Source organism: Emys orbicularis, chromosome 3 (genome assembly GCF_028017835.1).
Source record: "Emys orbicularis isolate rEmyOrb1 chromosome 3, rEmyOrb1.hap1, whole genome shotgun sequence".
NCBI lineage: Eukaryota > Metazoa > Chordata > Testudines > Emydidae > Emys > Emys orbicularis.
Window position 1 is genome coordinate 60,730,085 of NC_088685.1, and position 18,767 is coordinate 60,748,851.

Sequence of the window (18,767 nt, forward strand, 5' to 3'; positions counted from 1 at the left end):
CTTAAAATTGTGAAAAACTTGTCCTGATGTCCCTTCTCCTCTACCACTAAAGCATAATTTAATTTAAATGTGCAAGTCTCATTTATTGACCACGATTACTTTACTACCACTTTTCATAGCACCAGAAATTCCCAAGGAATAACTTCAAATGTTGATTCTTTATTAGATATTCTGATCTATAAAATGTAAATGAAAATTTTGACAAACATCATAGAATATTTCCTTAATTCTGCAGTTCAAATATTGGAAATCTATTGTTTATTTCATATTTAATTTCCTTTGAAAGGAAATCACTGCTTGCCTTATCAATCAGTTGTCTACTAAAAAGGTTGTGTGTAGGAATAAAAAAGTGTGGAAGGTATGCGTTGTTGAGGCAATCCAGAAAGTAATCCAAAAAATTTTGAAAACAGCTCTCAAGGTCTGTGAACAGCCATTGTTTGTCATCTGGCCAAAGGACACATGCTTGGAAAAAGGCAGTTTTGGCATGGTAGGAACAGAATTTGTCCAGCCCCCGTCTGTTTCCATCTTTTGTTTTAAGCTGATCCAGAAGATGCTTCAGAAGTTTCAGACAGCTTTTCCTGTTGAACAATAAGATGTTATTACTGGGAAATGCCTTATGTATGCTAAATAAGTGTTTCTGGAAATATTTTGCTTTCATGAGGCATTTGATGCTGACCCCATGGATATAAATCCATGGTTCGCCCACATCTCGAATACTGTGTACAGATGTGGTCTCCTCACCTCAAAAAAGATATTCTAGCACTAGAAAAGGTTCAGAAAAGAGCAACTAAAATGATTAAGGGTTTAGAGAGGGTCCCATATGAGGAAAGATTAAAGAGGCTAGGACTCTTCAGTTTGGAAAAGAGAAGACTAAGGGGGGACATGATAGAGGTATATAAAATCATGAGTGATGTTGAGAAAGTGGATAAGGAAAAGTTATTTACTTATTCCCATAATACAAGAACTAGGGGTCACCAAAAGAAATTAATAGGCAGCAGGTTTAAAACAAATAAAAGGAAGTTCTTCTTCACGCAGCGCACAGTCAACTTGTGGAACTCCTTACCTGAGGAGGTTGTGAAGGCTAGGACTATAACAATGTTTAAAAGGGGACTGGATAAATTCATGGTGGCTAAGTCCATAAATGGCTATTAGCCAGGATGGGTAAGAATGGTGTCCCTAGCCTCTGTTCGTCAGAGGATGGAGATGGATGGCAGGAGAGAGATCACTTGATCATTGCCTGTTAGGTTCACTCCCTCTGGGGCACCTGGCATTGGCCACTGTCGGTAGACAGATACTGGGCTAGATGGACCTTTGGTCTGACCCAGTACGGCCTTTCTTATGTTCTTATGTTCTTATGACCCCAACAAGTGGGATAAAGAATCTTGCCAATAATATTTTCCTATGAAGTATGAAAACCCATTGCATTTTTGTAGGCCAGATTCATCCCAGGATTACATTAGCTTTTCCACAGGGCTCCCCAGATTGAAGGACTGTGCCCAAGGGAAGTTTCAGTGATGCATTATAGTAGAAACTTCCTTCCAGTGGGAGCCATCATAACCCAGAAACTGAGTAATGTTGGCCAGTCATATGCTTCATTTAGTGCACTCCCCACAGCAGTTACCACCAGTGGGCAGTTTTGGAGACTGCTGCAAATTAAAGCTGCCCTTTTCTGATAAACTGAGGGATATATCACTGCCTTCCCTCGGACAGAAGGAGCCAATGGGTATGGGAAGATGCAATTTACATGTGCTTGCACCAACAGCAGTGAATCCAAAAATAAAACGATTCTCCTAATAATTTGATGTCTTATGTGTCAAATCTAGAGAACTGACAAACACGAGGTAGACTGTGAAGGAATTAGCTTTGTCTTTATGTACACACCTACTTGATGACTGTCTGTTTTCTCTCTCTTCCTATGCTTAGAATTGTTAATGAAATTCAGAAGTGTTCATGATTTGTAAAACTACAGAATGCAAAATGGATCATCTGTCAAAATCAATTCCTTAAATTATACTGTTTAAAACACCAAATGATTTTTCATGTATTTCCCCTTCTCCTCCCCCCCCCCCCCCCCCCACAAAACACACTTATTAATGAATTGCCTCAAATAGCTAACTTATTTAGTATATACAGTGGATAAATTCCTAATGGCTGAGTCAATTGACTTCCCAATCTAACAAATGGGCTAACTTTTTTTTTTATCAGGCTTAGGAAGTGTGTGTGTGTGGGGGGGGGGTTGTTTTGTTTTTTGACAGATTTCATCTGTTTGCTTTATAATGCAAAAATGGGATGTGAACCTGTGATGTAGTATGCCCCCATCTTCCTTAGACTTCAGTGGAAGCCAGACATATTCAGCACTGCACAAAATTGTATTTGCCTACAGCAGAAGGGTGTTGTGACGATTAGGTGATATGCGTGAAGTGTTTTTCAAATAAAAAGGCTTCATAGAGGCTCACTATTATTCCTTAGTATGGGTTCTTGTTCTCTCAGACCACAGATAAAATTATAAATTTAGAAAGAATTAGAACACTTGCTAGACTGGTATAGTGGCTAAAAGAGACTTACAAAGTACTAACCTACAACACTTTACTCCCTTAGATTCACAACATGTCTTTGTGTTGCCATGGTTCTTTATCATCTCCTTTTCAATGTGTGAGAAAGAGAGTCGCCAGGTGTCTTCTAAAGATGTATTAAAAGAATACAAACATTTTATTAACACTTTTTTATCCACTTATAATATGAGTCTTACACAGTTCCTGTAGCTAAAGAAAAGTCATCCTGAAGTGAACTTATTTGGAAATGTCTGCAACTTTTTTTTTTTACTTTAAAAATATCAATTTAATAATCTAATCCACAAAATGCTAAAATCCCCTAATTGTATGGTTTTTGCATGATTTTCCCTACAAGACAGAGTTACGGTTGTCTGGATACTTTAACTGCATTTCCATACCTAAATATGTTTGGATTTCTTTGAAGTGTAAACTTAACTCTTAATTTCCTGGGTTTATAATGTCTGGTTTTGGGATAATTACAATACCCCAGGAAGTCTTCCATCTTTAAAATTACTTGATATGTATTTTCAATCTTAAAACAGTTTTTTTTGTTTTGGGATAAGCTAATTGTGGTGGTGTTTGGCATAACTTATTTTTAAGACTTTTTTCCCCACTGTCTATTGATTCTGACACATTGTTTTAGGAGTATGCCTCTGTTACTCTTGCAATAGTACCCTGTTATCCACCCAAGACAAGGCATTCAGTTTGAGTAAATTAGCACCCAAGAAGAATTAAATAAATAAGCTTAAGCCACATTATTTTTATAGCACCGACACAGGGCTATATGCTTCCCATACAGCTATAGATCAGCTTTCTGCCCCACGAAGCACATCGTCACTGTTTACATTTAATTTTCCTATTACAGGAGATCAACAAGACAAGGTAATACTACTCTCAAATAGCATTAGGTAAAATCTGTGCTGAGTTTAAAAAAAAAAAAAAAAATTCCTTAGCAAAGCCTTTCTTTAGCATAACACTTTCTTTTGCTGAAATATAATAGAAAAAAATGTCAGTTTCCCCCTAGATGTACTCTACTGCCACAGATCATGATTGTGACAGCCAAGTTAAATAAAAATAATGGTAATGGTGCACTTATGAAGACCTGAACTTGATGGGGAAATCTAGTAAATTGCCCTGGCAATGTAAAACATTGAGGTTTTAGATGTATTTTTATGTAGACTAAATCACTCAACTTCACATACAGAAACTCATTTTGATGTTCTATTGGTGCAGAAGCATACTTTCCTTCATTCTCAATAGGTTTCTATTATATAACAGAAAAAGGTGGTAAAAATACCACTACATGGCCTTGGTTGGAAAGTAGCACAATGTTCTAATATGGGAGGGTCTATCTCAAATTACTTCAGTGTCAGACACATTGATGTAAGAGCTTCAGGGTAGGGACGGCTTTGTACAGAGCCTCCACAATATGAAGAATAGGACATGTTTAATAATTCAAAGATAGGGTTTTCTTAGATGATGGCTCTGATCCAGATGTAGCCACGGACAAGACAGACAGAAGAATAACGAGGAGTCCGGTGGCACCTTAAAGACTAAGATTTATTTGGGCATAAACTTTTGTGAGTAAAAAACTCCCTTCTTCAGATGCCTGGAGTGAAAATTACAGATTACAGGCATAAATATATATTGGCACATGAAGAGAAGGAAGTTACCTTACAAGGGGAGAACCAATGTTGAAGGCCAATTCAGTCAGGGTGTGGTCCATTCCCAATAATTGGTGAGGAGGTGTCAATACCTAGAGAGGGAAAATTCTTTTGTGGTGAGCCAGCCCCTCCCAGTCCCTATTTAAGCCCAAATTGATGGTGTTAAATTTGCAAATTAATTGTAGCTCTGCAGTTTCTCTTTGAAGTCTGTTTTTTGTTTTAAATCTGTTATTGAATGTCCAGGGAGATTGAAGTGTTCTCCTACTGGCTTTTGTATGTTACCATTGTAAAGTAACTCCCTTCTCTTCATGTGCCAATATATATTTATGTCTGTATCTGTAATTTTCACTCCATGCATCTGAAGTGTATTTTTTTTAACCCACAAAAGCTTATGCCTAAATCAATCTGTTAGTGTTTAAGGTGCCACCGGACTCCTCGTTGTTTTTGTCGATACAGACTAACACGGCTACCCCTCTGATAAGAGAAGAATACTGCATGCCCTGCTGACTAACAAAAACAAAAAGTAATATGTAGTTTCCCCTTACAGCAGTTGGGTAATTACTAGTTGAGCAGAAGACCCCTCTCACATTTAAAAAAAAAAAAAAAAAGTTAGTTTGTGTTCAAAATAAAAACAATACCTTTTAGCACTCTTCCATCCTTGGCATGTTTGGGTACTAGGTAAATTGGCTTCCATTTATATTCTTGTTTGACTTTGCTTCCTAGCCATTTTTCAATTTTTAGGCCCTCCTGTGTACTGGCAGGCCAGCTCTGACTTCGAACTTCCAAAGCCAAGATTATATCCACTGATATCTCCATTGGAGGATTCCCAATGCGAAGTGTTATTGCAGGGCTTCCAGCCTTTTTTTTATCCACAGTCACTTTCATTTCTGTTCCTATCAAAAAATAAGGTTATTAAAGAAAATTCAACTTTTTAATATTGGAGGAAACCATTTTTGAATGTTTTTTTGTTTATTTAACTAGAATTTGCAGCTATATCATGTCATATACAAAGCTTCAGTCATTGACTATTAGAGAATATATGAAGAGACTAAGTATTTTTAAATCAGTTTGTATAATGCAAGTAGTTCATTTTATTAAGGGTATGTGCAGAAAATTGACCAAGTAAACAAAGGAAAATGCATGAAACTACTTAGAACTCCATGAAGGACAAATAATTGCAGCTTGCCCTATCGAGAACAAATAACCAAGCCATTTTTGTAAGTAGCTTATGTAAAATCTTAACATCAGATTTCAGTATTTGACTAGCTGCATTAATATGCTACAATGAAATGAAAAGAAAATGCTTTTAAGGTAACATAACTGAAATTAACGTGCTTTGGAGAGATCTTGTATTTGCAATGAGAACTGATTGTAAAAGTGGAATGTTCTGGTCTTGTTTAGGAATATTTTTGTGTGTGAATGCATTAGACCCATAGAACCCAATGTATTTTTATATTTAATATTGTATATGTTAGTTGAAAATTGTGGCCACAATTTTTAACACACATAGCTGTCAGCTAAAGGGGACTATATTTTCTTACTTAGAGTATATTGTTAGTGTTAAATATGACAATTTATTTCCAAAACAAATAAAACATTTAATGAATGACGGCGGTATTCTCCCCTAATCTCTGCATAACCCCCCTTCTGACATCAATGGGCATTCCATTATGTATAGTGCTTACTTTATATCTTGGTCTACAGACCATAATTCAACATAGATTCACCCCTCTTCACCATATTCTTGAGCAAAAAATACACTGAAAAGCAAGACACTGAATTTTTCACAAGATCCACATCCACTGAACTGATCCATTACGGACAAGGTTATTTGAACAGTTTAATGCTGATGTAAAAGAACCTCAGACGTCAAAAACCATATCAGTCATTTCAGCGCTACAACAAGCAGTCTCTTGAGTTATTTTACAAACTTATACGATTTAATGTTTCTAGCACCTTGCTGGAAGAAAATACTGCTTTGTTTTAAGAGGGGTGGGATAAGTTTATAAACTACGGAAAGCTTACTACCAGTAAATTTAAGAACACTTAGTATAAAGCAGAAGAAATTGAGTCCGTATGTGGGATAAGGATTTTTTCAAATACTTCTACAAACTTGTTTAAGCCATCTGTCGTTTTCATAATGTGACTGGCCTGACTTAAACCTGGCTTTAGACCGTACCCTGAATGTTCTTTGTTTCAATTTGCAAAAACAGCTTGTTGCATAAGAATGGAGTCCTGCAGAACCCTTCCACTCCATGCTCTGTGGAGTGAATCAGGCCCTGTATGTTTGTGGTTGCTCTTCTCTTGTTGCTCTTGCAACAAGAAAAAGCTCAGACATATATAGGTTTTTCTAGCATTTTGTGCACACATCTATGAAGGCACTGCTAACAGGAACCTAAGTTGTATGTACAACACTACTTCCAGGGATTTATATGTACAGACATTAATGTGAACAGTAACACCTGTATGTAAAAATATTTTCCACTGAATACTTACTTGTCATGCTCTTTACAATTTCTTTAATAATGTTCCTCAGGGCAAAAAGCATCTTACAGGCTGCTAATGTTCCATCTTCCTGTAAAAATTTGTCCAGATCGTTTCCTTGAGGATTTCTTTTAAGTCTCACATAATAAAAGGCACCAGAGCCATCACATTGTTCCAGTTCAACTCTAGGAGCTGTCATCGTAAACATGATATCGAACTCATTTGGTGCAGAAATCTGTGAATCACAGAAATACAATGCTTACTGTTTTGTTATTACAAGTAAGGTTTTAGCCTGCTTTTCCATTATAAATGCCTCTATGGACTTTATTCTCCCATCCACTTCCATGTGCAGAGATATGGGGAACAAATGTATGGTAATTTGCAATAAATTAAGACCAGGGAACTCTCAACAGGAGCAAGACAATACAACCCTGTCAGGCAGATACTCTTATCAACTCTTACTGGAAGTTTTATTTTTGGATGGCTGTAGATTAGAAGTGATTTAATCATCCTGTTAAAGAGTGGGGTAAGCTACACATTTCATAAAGTGAAACTAGAACAACTTACACAACATGGATATAGAAGTCTAAGTGCAGCAAGACAGACCCGCATTATGCTGCTCAATTCTCCCTCCGCTGACAGGTCTGACTCTTACTGAAGTTAGTAGTAATTGTTCCTCATGTGGGTACTTACAGACTGTAATCAAGTCACCCCCTATACCTGTGCTTTGTTAAGATAAATAGATTCAAGGAGCTCTGTCAGAACTATAAAGGGAAAGGTAACAGCCCTCCTGTGTACAATACTATAAAATCCCTCCTGGCCAGAGACTCCAAAATCCTTTTATCTGTAAAGGGTTAAGAAGCTCAGGTAACCTGGCTGACACCTGACCCAAAGGACCAGTAAGGGGACAAGATACTTTCAAATCTTGGTGGGGGGAAGGATTTTGTTTGTGCTCTTTGTTTTGGGGGTTGTTCGCTCTTGGGACTAAGAGGGACCAGACATCAATCCATGCTCTCCAAATCTTCTGAACAAGTCTCTCATATTTCAAACTTGTAAGTAACAGCCAGGCAAGGCGTGTTAGGTTTATCTTTGTTTTCTCAACTTGTAAATGTTCCTTTTGCTAGAGGGTTTACCTCTGTTTGCTGTAACTTTGAACTTAAGGCTAAAGGGGGTTCCTCTGGGCTCTTTGAATCTGATTACCCTGTAAAGTTATTTTCCATCCTGATTTTACAGAGATGATTTTTACCTTTCTTTAATTAAAAGTCTCCTTTTTAAGAACCTGATTGATTTTTCCTTGTGTTAAGCTCCTAGGGGATTGGATCTGGACTCACCAGGAATTGGTGGGGGAAAGGAGGGGGGATGGTTAAATTCTCCTTGTGTTAAGATCCAAGGGTTTGGATTGGTGTTCACCAGGAAATTGGTGAAGAAGTCTCTCAAGGCTACCCAGGGAAGGGAGTTAGTACTTGGGAGTGGTGGCAGCAAAACCAGATCTAAGTTGGTAATTCAGTTTAGAGGTTCACATGCAGGTCCCCATATCTGTACTCTAAAGTTCAGAGTGGGGAAGGAACCTTGACAGCTCAATCTCTGAGGCATATTTTTCTAATCCTTTAATCATTCCCATGGTTCTCCTCTGAACCTTCTTCAATTTATCAACATTCTTCTTGAATTCTGATAACATCTACAGAGTTAAACTTCCCCAGTGCAATGCTGAACATCTTACTTCACAGCAGAAAGCCACCAACCAGACTCATCTATGGAGCCAAATGGAGAAAGTTTTCAGTATGGGCCACATAGTACCTGGTATGAACTATCTATTGTCCTTAAAACACTGCAGCCTCTCAATACAGGTGCATCTGATGGCAGTATCCTTTAATCACCCTCCGGTCCAGGAATATGCAGTCTTCTTAACCCCTCTGGGATCAAGGTTCCTTAAGGAGTTTCCTCCCAGTTTTATACCCACATGCGTCTGACAGAGTGGGTATTCACCCACGAAAGCTTATGCTCCAATACACCTGTTAGTCTTAAAGGTGCCACAGGACTCTCTGTTGCTTTTTACAGATCCAGACTAACACGGCTACCCCTCTGATACCTCCCAGTTTGGGAATCCTCTTTGTTGTGGGACCTTAACCTGGTGCTGTCAAGCCTGATTTTTTGGGGAGGGGAGAAGGGGGCATTTGAACTCCTGACCACCTCTTTTCCATCATTTGTCAATGAAAACTGCCTTCCTTGTGGCCATCACATTGCCTAAAAAAATTGAGTAGACTCAGGCTCTGAATGGGCCTATCGTGTAAAATTTTCCAACAGGACAGTCACCTTTAGGCCTCACCCCAAGTTGGAACCCTCCTTCCAGATGATGATGTGGTATCCTCTCACACTGAGGATACCTCTCTGGGGGAGGGAACTCCAGTTATTAGGATGAGACAGGTTATGGGGTATTTGATCATTAGAAACATAGATAGCTAGGTTTATGATGACCGGGAGAACCGCATGGTGACTTGCGTGCCTGGTGTGAAAGTTGCGGATCTCTCAAGACATTTAGATAGACTTGTGCAGTGCTGGGGAGAAGCTGGTGGTCGTGGTACATGTAGATACCAATGACATAGGAAAGGATAGGAGAGAGGTCCTGGAGCCCAAATTTAGGCTGCTAGGTAAGAGACTGAAGTCTAAAACCTTCATGCACATTGGAAAACATAATCCCAACTATACATATAAAATGATGGGATCTAAATTGGCTGTTACTACTCAAGAAGGAGATCTTGGAATCATTGTGGATAGTTCTCTGAAAACATCAACTTAATGTGCAGCAGCAGTAAAAAAAGCTAACAATGTTGGGAATCATTAAGAAAGGGATAGTTAATAAGACAGAGAATATCATATTGCCTCTATCTAAATCCATGGTATGCCCACAATTTGAATACTGTGTGGAGATGTGGTCGCCCTGTCTCAAAAAAGATATATTGGAATTGGAAAAGGTTCAGAAAAGGGCAACATAAATGATATGGGGTATGGAATGGCTTCTGTATGAGGAAAGATTAATAAGGCTGGGACTTTTCAGCTTGGAAAAGAGATGACTAAATGGGGATATGATAGAGATCTATAAAATCATGACTGGTGTGGAGAAAGTAAATAAGGAAGTGTTATTTACTCCTCATCATAACACAAGAACTACGGGTCATCAAATGAAATCAGTAGTCAGCAGATTTAAAACAAACAAAAGTATTTATTCACACAACGCACAGTCAGCCTTGGAACTCTTTGCAGAGGATGTTGTGAAGGCCAAGACTATTACAAGGTTAAAAAAAAACTAGATAAGTTCATGGAGGATAGGTCCATCAATGGCTATTAGCCAGGATGGGCAGGAATGGTGTCCCTAGCCTCTGTTTGCCAGAAGCTGGGAATGGGCGACAGGGGATGGATCACTTGGTGATTATCTGTTCTGTTCTTTCCCTCTGGGGCACCTGGCATTGGCCACTGTAGGAAGACAGGATACTGGGCTAGATGGACCTTTGGTCTGACCCAGTATGGCCGTTCGTATGTTCTCTGACCTCCATGTAATCTGTTTATCTCATGGTCCTCTGAAATCGCACTCCACCCCAAGACAAGTGAGACTCCATACCCTGGATGTTGTAAGAACATGCTTTTTATTTAGACAGGACTAAACCATTTGGATACACTCACAGGCTGTTTGTGGTGTGTGCTGGAAGAATTAAGGGATAACTAGTGTCAGCTCATACTGTGTTAAGACTTGTTATCCCCCAGCCATGAAGGATCCATCTCGACATGTTAGAGTTTATTCTACCTGTCCCCACCACGCCCGGCTTTCTCATATATAAAGACTATCCACAATGATCAATACCCCTGTCATCTGCAACCTGGATAATTGTAACTGACTGTATCTGCACTTGAACATCAGAACAATGTAAAGACTTCAGCTAGTACAAACCACAGCTATCCACTGCCTGTGTGTTTTAGGTCACCATGAGTAAATCAAGGCTGTGCTCCAGTTTCTCCACTTGCTCCCAGTCTAAATCGACTAATGGAGCTGGTCTCCGCTACATTATCTTAATCTATATAAACCATCAGGACAACTATGTTCCTCTAGAACAATGCAGAGCACAACCTGTATGAGATCTGGAGCTGTCTCTTAATCAACAGGAACTAATTCAACACACTTCCTGAGGAAATTAGAGTAAAGCAGTTTGAATATCTTTTGTAAAAGCTGGAAAATTTTATTAAGGAGGAAAGCCTCCCCACCCCATAACCAAATTGTTTTTACAACATCAATCTCCCTCCCTCCATCCCAACTAGCCCCCACTATCCCTGTAACCCCAAAGGGAGACAAAACAGATTTCATGAAACCTGCTAGGAACCTGGGGGTATGGTTATCTATGGTTATGGTAACCAATACAAACTGCAGAGCTAGAACGAATATAATTAGCCATTATGGGAAAGAGAGTGCAGTGAAAATGTCCCTGTAAAATAATGTGCTGTACCCAGCGGGTGCCTGGGGCGGCAAGCCGCGGGGGGCGTCCTGCCGGTCCCTGCGAGGGCGGCAGTCAGGCAGCCTTCAGCGGCTTGCCTGCGGAGGTCCCCGTCCCGCGGCGTCGGCGGCAATTAGGCCGGGGGTACGCCGACGCCGCGGGACCGGGGACCTCCCGCAGGCGCGCCGCTGACGGCAGCCTGCCTGCCGTGCTTGGGGCGGCAAAAAAGCTAGAGCCGTCCCTGCATGTACCTGAAAGGCACAAAGAGCTTGAGCCACGCCCACTATAGTTTCAGAAGCTGCTGCAGCAGAGGCAAGGGCTGTGCCATGCTGGGACAATTTGAATGGAGACGATTTTAAATAAGAATCAGGGACAGAAAAGGACCCGGCAGATTGTCTGAAAATCAGTTCCAGGGAGGGAGGCTGGAGGTGGCAGACGATAATGAGTCACATCACAGCTGGAAGTACCCCAATCATGCTAGGTCCTACATTAATAGTGTCCGATGGAGATGAAGTGCTTAAGCCCCTGCCCGCTTCTCCTCACCTTGACATGCTCGTAGTAGCTACCGGTGCCCAGGATATCAATTGAGCTGAAACTGCTCTCCCGGGCTCTGATCGCTGACACCAACGTGCGGATGAGCTGGTTCACATTCTCCGAGGCCTCGGACGTGTCCTGCCGGCCCAGGCTCAGTGTCTTCAGCACATCCCTGAGCCGCCGGGCTCCCAAGCCACCAGACTTGACACCGACGCTGCTCTCTGCCCCCGTGCAGCAGTAGGAAGCTACAGCGGGCGGCCCTCTGGCGGGAGACTCTTTTGTTTTAGGGACCGCTCCCTTCTCTCTGCGGGCAGAGTCTTTCCGAGTGGGGACTGCTCCCTTCCTACTGGGGACAGCATTACTCTCTCCCGGGGCAGATCCCTTCCCGTTATGGACAGATCCCATCTCGCTGGGAGCGGGTCCCTTCTCTGTGCGGGCTCTGGCAGATGTGGCGCCCTTTGGGTCAGTGGGCGAAGGGGAGTCCCGGGGGTTAATGGCTTTAGCATGCTCACCAGGAGGCCGAGCGTCCCCTCTTCCTGCCCCAGCTCTCCCCCCGCCCCGGGCAGGGGGCTTGGCGGCGGCGCTATGGCTCCGAGGGGGCTCAGGAGCGCTGCTCTGACTCGGTGCCTTTCTCGACCCTCTCGCTCTCCTGGCTGCAGCGCACTGGTCCCCCATGGCTCAGCTCCCACCGCCTCCCGCGCCTCCCTGGCTCAGGGCACTGAGGCGCTAAGCGCGAAACCAGGCTCAGGCAACGTCCTTTCCGGGACCAGGGCGCGCAGCTGGAGAAACGAAACTCAGGGAAGGGCATGACCCTGTTCCCTCCCGCTGGGCCACAACCCGGGCGCAGTAGCAGCGAGGCCAGCCGCGGGGCGAGGTGTTGTGACTGAGGGGAGTTTGTAAAAGCCGGCCATTCCGAACCCCTTGGCCCCCCCAACCTCCAGCCCAGAGCTCCCTCCTGCACCCCAAGCCCCTCAGCCCCAGCCCAGAGCCTGTACCGCCAGCCCACAGCCGATACCCCCTCCTACACCTCAATGCCCTGCCCCAGCCTGGAGCCCCCTCCCATTCCGAACCCCTTGGCCCCAACCTCCAGCCCAGAGCTCCCTCCTGCACCCCAAAACCTGCATCTCCGGCCCCACCCTGGAGCCCGCATCCCCAGCCAGAACCCTCACACCCCAACTCCCTGCCCCAGCCCCGTGAAACTGAGCGACTGAACAAGGGTTGGAGAGAGGGAGCAATGGATGGAGTGAATGGGAGTAGGGCCTCAGTGAAGGGGTGGGGCAAGGGTGTTTGGTTTTCTACAAGTAGAAAGTAGAGCCCCCGACCCCCTCTGCCCTGGAGGGCAAGCGGTGTATCGTTAAACACTGTGGCGCGTCAGCATTAGCTGTGGGCTGGACAGACCCTGTGCTGCGGGGATACTGATTGCACAGGAGGGTCAAACAGGTGGAGACAGGAGAGGGGCCAAATCAGGGAGGAGCCTGGTCCAGACCAGGGTTGAGGCACTCTCAAAGAGGGGCAGAGGAGAACCCCCGGGCTAGGACAGGGGTAAGCAGCGGCGGATTACTGTTTTGTGGGCCCGTAGGCCAGAGCAAGTGGGGGTTCCCTCCCCCTCTTCCATTGGCAGTCCCCCCACACTCCTGCCAGGGAGCAGGGCTGGGGAGCAGGGTCTTGCAGGAGCACCGGACAGAGCGGGGGTGCCCATTTTTCCAGGGCCCTCAAGTTGGCTGGGGCCCCTGGGCACAGTCCCATTGGCCCAGTGGGCTAATCTGCCACTGGGTAACAGGCTCCTCATACAGCGTGACCCACATGCACTGACTGCCAAAATAGGATGTTGAGGGGACAGAAGGGCTTTTCTTCTCCACCCACTCAGCACCCATTTCCCAGGGCTGTGTTGTTAGAGGCACAGTGCAGCCAAGTGTCTAGACAAGACCCCGCTTCCCTGTGGGTTGTGCTGAGCTGCTAAAGGAGACTTGATTCAGAAATGTGTTTAGTGTTTAAAAGAATCCCTTATCACTTTATACTTCTGTATAAAGACTCATAGCCAATTTGTCTTAGCTGCTGTTCTCATTGCCTGAACTGGACTGCATTTTTCTTGCCATCCATGGTAAATGGAGTTTCACGCCTTTACATTATTTACTTTTTTAAGTGTTATTTTTATTACTCTTCGTACTTCATCATTTACCTTTGTTATCATTGTGCAGATGGATGCCATTGTGCTATTTAATTGGGTTTTTTTTAAATAACAAATGTCATTGAAAACATTAATAGTTGCAACCATCTTCAGCAATCACATCTCAAAGTGTTCCTAGTAGAGCACTACCTGTTTGTATGGCTGCATTAGTTTTTAATTCTAAATTTTTGTTGTTTTTTTATTTTTTTAATACACACATTTAGTCTTTGGTCTCTTGTATCTTTAAGGCTGACTGATTTCCTGGGTTGGTGTCAAAACTTCTTCAGTTTCCTTTGCTTCACCAATGGGGATTGCCTTTGTCAACAGTTAACTTGCCTCTCTATCCAGCACCCTAGTGCTTTTTCACGTCACCACTTGTGTGTAGAACTTTGTTCCCAAATATTCATCACAAGCCAGATTTTTAAAGGGTGAAAGCACCTAGACGCTTTTGAAAATGCCATTAGTTGCCTAGATACCTTTATAAATCTGGCCCAAAGGGCACTATACTATCTTGTATGAAATCCTTCTTAAAGGCAAATGTCTCCTGTAATATTTACTAAATATAAATATATAATCCCGAGATAGAGTGACAACCACAAGTATTCAAATATCATGTTTTACACCCAAAAGTAATTAAATATAAATAAATAAATACAAACATTTGGGGTTCTTCTAATTTGCCTTTTTGTTCCTGAGCCTTTAGAGTGCACTAGCTTCATAATTTTACTGTTACCTCTCTCAAACACTCCATATACATAAAATGATTATACATTCCTATAACATTCAATAGTTTTCGACTTCCAGTAATATGTGATTCCCCTTTCCCTGCATCACTGAAAACTTATTAAAAATCCCTGTTTCTGTAAGTAATTCCCCAGCCTGCAAACTCTGAAGTGCATGCTTTGCTTTTCTACTACTGTACTTCATTTGTTGCATACATAAATGTTGATTTTTTTTTACTGAATTGTTTATACTTCTAATTGCATATTTTGTTATGCTACATTTCAGTGATGTACTTCATTTTAACAAGTTTACTGCTCTGTACTGCCAAAATCAAGGATTTTTTAAGCTGAATTAAGCTGTTATTCCTTTATATTAGTTGCCTTTCAGAGAAATTAAAGTGCCTTGTCTCCATTATGTTTTCATAGGGAGATAGCTAATGCTAGTTATCCCATGGTAAAAACAAATGTTTTCTTAACACTGAGGACACAGATTATAATGCTGACTCAGATGTTAAATTAACCATTATCATTTAGAGCTTGACAACCCTGATTATTGATTGTGTGGCTAAAACTGCTCCTTTGCCATCAGAGGTACTTGCAACGGAATGTCTGCAGCCTGCTCCCTCACCTTCCATTGTGTGGGAGTCAGTTAAAAATAGTTAAAGCATTTTAAACTAAAGGAATGAATAGGGGCTCCCACCCCCACAATTTCCCTTATTCCCATCCCTTATGAAGGGCATGTGCAGATGGTGTGACACTAGAGGTGTGAAGTTAATGCACACACACTACAGCACCGTAAACCCCTGTGTGGACACTTTCACTCAAAAGTTGGGTTGGGGCTGAGGGGTTAGGAGTGTGGGAGGGGGCTCCGGGCTGAGCCTGGGGCAGGGGGTTGGGTGCAAGAGGGGGCTCAGGGTGCGAGCTCTGGGAGGGAGTTTGGGGGCAGGAGGGTCTCCGGGCTGGGGCAGAGTGCTGGGGTGCAGGAGAGGGTACGGGGTGCAGGAGGGTTATGGGGTGCTGGCTCCCAGAGGGGGCTCAGGGCTGGGGGTTGGGGTGCGGGCTCCCACCGGGCGGCACTTACTGCGGGCGGCTCCCAGGCGGTGGCACAGCGGGGCTAAGGCAGGCTCCCTGCCTGCCCTGGCCCCATGCCACTCCTGGAAGGGCCAAAGCGCCCCAGCGGTCCCTGGGGTGGGGGGCACGTGGCTCTGCGCACTGCCCCTCTCTGCAGGCACCGCTTCCGCAGCTCCCATTGGCCACAGTTCCCTGTTCCCAGCCAATGGGAGCTGAAGGGGTGGTGCTTGCAAGCAGGAGCTGCACGCAGAGACCCGTGCCCTCCTCCACCTCCAGGGCCGCAGGAGTGTGCTGGCCGCTTCCAGGAGCAGCGTGGGGCCAGGGCAGGCAGGGAGCCTGCCTTAGCCCCGCTGCATCGCTGGACTTTTACTGGCCGGAGATTGTGATTGACTTGGAAAGTCTCCAGGATCGTGATCGACTGGTTGGTGATCACTGATCTAAGCCATCCCTGACAGGTGTTTGTCTAACCTGTTCTTAAAAACCTATAGTGACAGAGATTCCACAACCTCCTGAGGTAATTTGTTCCAGTGCTTACCTACCCTTACAGTTAGGACAGTTTTCCAAATATCTAATCTAAGGGTATGTCTTCCCTACCAACGTTAAAGCTACTTTAACGTAGCTGTGTAGTCGTGGCACCAGCGCTGGGAGAGCTCTCTCCCAGCGCTGTAAAAAACACACCCCCACGAGGCGAGTAGCTACCAGCGCTGAAACTTGCATCACTCGGGGGGGTGTTTTTTCACCCCCCTGGGTGAGAAAGTTTCAGCGCTGTAAAGTGGCAGAGTAGACAAGGCCTAAATCTCCCTTGCTGCAATTTAAGTCCACTACTTCTTGTCCTATTCTCAGTGGATAAAGAGAACGATTTATCACACTCCTCTTTATAACAACATTTTACGTACTTGAAGACGGTTATCATGCCCTTCCTCCACATCTCCGTCTTTTCTTCTCCAGACTAAACAATCCCAATTTATTTAATCTTTCCTCATAGGTTATATTTTCTTGACCTTTCATCATTTTTGTTATTCTCTCTGGATTTTCTCCAATATGTTCACATCTTTCCCGACGTGTGATGCCCAGAACTGGACATAATACCAGTTAAGGCCTTATCAGTGCTGAGTAGAGTGGAAGAATTACTTTTTGTGTCTTGCTTACAACACTCCTGCTAATACATCCCAGAATGATGTTCACTTCTTTTGCAACAGTATTACATTGCTGACTCATTTAATTTGTGATCCACTATAATCCCCAGATCCTTTTTTGAAGATCTCACAAAATTAAGTGATTGGGCAACAAAATGGCAAATGAAATTTAATGTGGATAAATGTAAAGTAATGCACATTGGAAAAAATAACCCCAACTATACATACAATATGATGGGGGCTAATTTAGCTACAACGAATCAGGAAAAAGATCTTGGAATCATTGTGGATACTTCTCTGAAGACATCCACGCAGTGTGCAGAGGCGGTCAAAAAAGCAAACAGGATGTTAGGAATCATTAAAAAGGGGAGAGAATAAGACGGAGAATATATTATTGCCCTTATATAAATCGATGGTACGCCCACATCTTGAATACTGCATACAGATGTGATCTCCTCATCTCAAAAAAGATATACTGGCACTAGAAAAGGTTCAAAGGGCAACTAAAATGATTAGGGGTTTGGAATGGGTCCCATATGAGGAGAGATTAAAGAGGCTAGGACTTTTCAGCTTGGAAAAGAGGAGACTAAGGGGGAATATGATAGAGGTATATAAAATCATGAGTGATGTGGAGAAAGTAGATAAGGAAAAGTTATTTACTTAGTCCCATAATTCAAGAACTAGGGGGCCACCAAATGAAATTAATGGGCAGCAGGTTTAAAACAAATAAAAGGAAGTTCTTCTTCACACAGCGCACAGTCAACTTGTGGAACTCCTTGCCTGAGGAGGTTGTGAAGGCTAGTACTATAACAGCGTTTAAAAGAGAATTGGATAAATTCATGGAGGTTAAGTCCATTAATGGCTATTAGCCAGGGTGGGTAAGGAATGGTGTCCCTAGCCTCTGTTTGTCAGAGGGTGGAGATGGATGGCAGGAGAGAGATCACTTGACCATTACCTGTTAGGTTCACTCCCTCTGGGGCACCTGGCATTGGCCACTGTCGGAAGACAGGATACTGGACTAGATGGACCTTTGGTCTGACCCAGTATGGCTGTTCTTATGAAGTACAGTACTTCTTTCTAGGCAGTCATTTCCCATTGTCCTCCTCCTCTTCCTCATCCAAGAATCGCATTCTCATCCAGCTCCTTGTAGAAGTGGCATGTCTGCAGTGCTGCAAAAGAGTAACTGTCCACCTCCCTTGCCTTCTGGTACGCCTGCTGCAGTTCCTTGATTTTCACATGGCACGGTTGCATGTCTCTGGTGCAGCCCTTCTCCCTCATGCCCTGTGCAATCTGCTCATAGATGTCTACGTTTCTACGGCTGGATCGGAGCTGTGCCTGCACAGCCTCTTCTCCCCACAGACGAAGAAGATCCACCACCTCTTGTGTACTTCAGGCTACAGTACATTTACATTGTGGAGCCACCATGATCAGTTGTGCAGGTGAACTCTTGGAAATTTAAAAGTTCCCAGTCCTTTAACAGGAAGGTGTTTCCTGTGTACCTGGCTGCTGTGCAGCAGAGTTGAAAATGTTGCCCAGAGCGGTCACCGCGGAGCATTGTGGGACGCTTCCAGTTAGATCGACATAAGCAACGCAGTGTCTATACTGCTTCTAAGTCGACCTAACAACATCGAATTAAGCACTAAACCTCTTGTGAAGGTGGAGTAATTCATTCGATGTAGCAGGCAAGTTACTGCAGTGGGATCTGGTAGTGTAGATACAGACATTATTAGCTTGACATAAGCTGCCTTATGGACGTAACTCCATAGCGTACACTAGGCCACAGAGAGGAGAAGGCCTGAGAAAACGTCTCTGGAATGGGATCAGCAGGCAATAGACTGATCTGTTTGTGCTGAAGTAGAGAAGTGCAAATTTTGTTTTGAAAACATGATTGCTATGTGTAACCGTGACAACAGGGCTGGGGGTGGGGAGGCGCTATGAGGAACAATGGTAGAGTTT

At 43.4% G+C, this 18,767-nt stretch overlaps 1 protein-coding gene across 1 annotated transcript; it reads right to left on the minus strand.

Annotated features, from left to right (window-relative positions):
• Positions 1-148: 148 nt before the first annotated feature.
• On the minus strand, positions 149-12,390 carry CGAS (cyclic GMP-AMP synthase). Its single transcript, XM_065400950.1, has 5 exons — positions 11,725-12,390; positions 6,713-6,935; positions 4,855-5,109; positions 2,577-2,679; positions 149-578 (listed from the first exon to the last, which is right to left on the minus strand). Exons 1-5 carry the CDS (start codon positions 12,388-12,390, stop codon positions 224-226), a joined length of 1,602 nt encoding a protein of 533 aa, XP_065257022.1. The 3' UTR covers positions 149-223.
• Between the last annotated feature and the right edge of the window lie 6,377 nt (positions 12,391-18,767).

Bases quoted from the DNA above. Each gene is read 5' to 3' on its own strand.
- CGAS (XM_065400950.1), bottom strand. From the start codon at position 12,390: ATGGGGGACCAGTGCGCTGCAGCCAGGAGAGCGAGAGGGTCGAGAAAG. The intron at 5,110-6,712 runs GTAAGTATTCAG...ATTTTTTGATAG, and splicing joins AATTGTAAAGAGCATGACAA to GAACAGAAATGAAAGTGACT. The intron at 2,680-4,854 runs GTATTGTTTTTA...ATACATCTTTAG, and splicing joins GGATGGAAGAGTGCTAAAAG to AAGACACCTGGCGACTCTCT.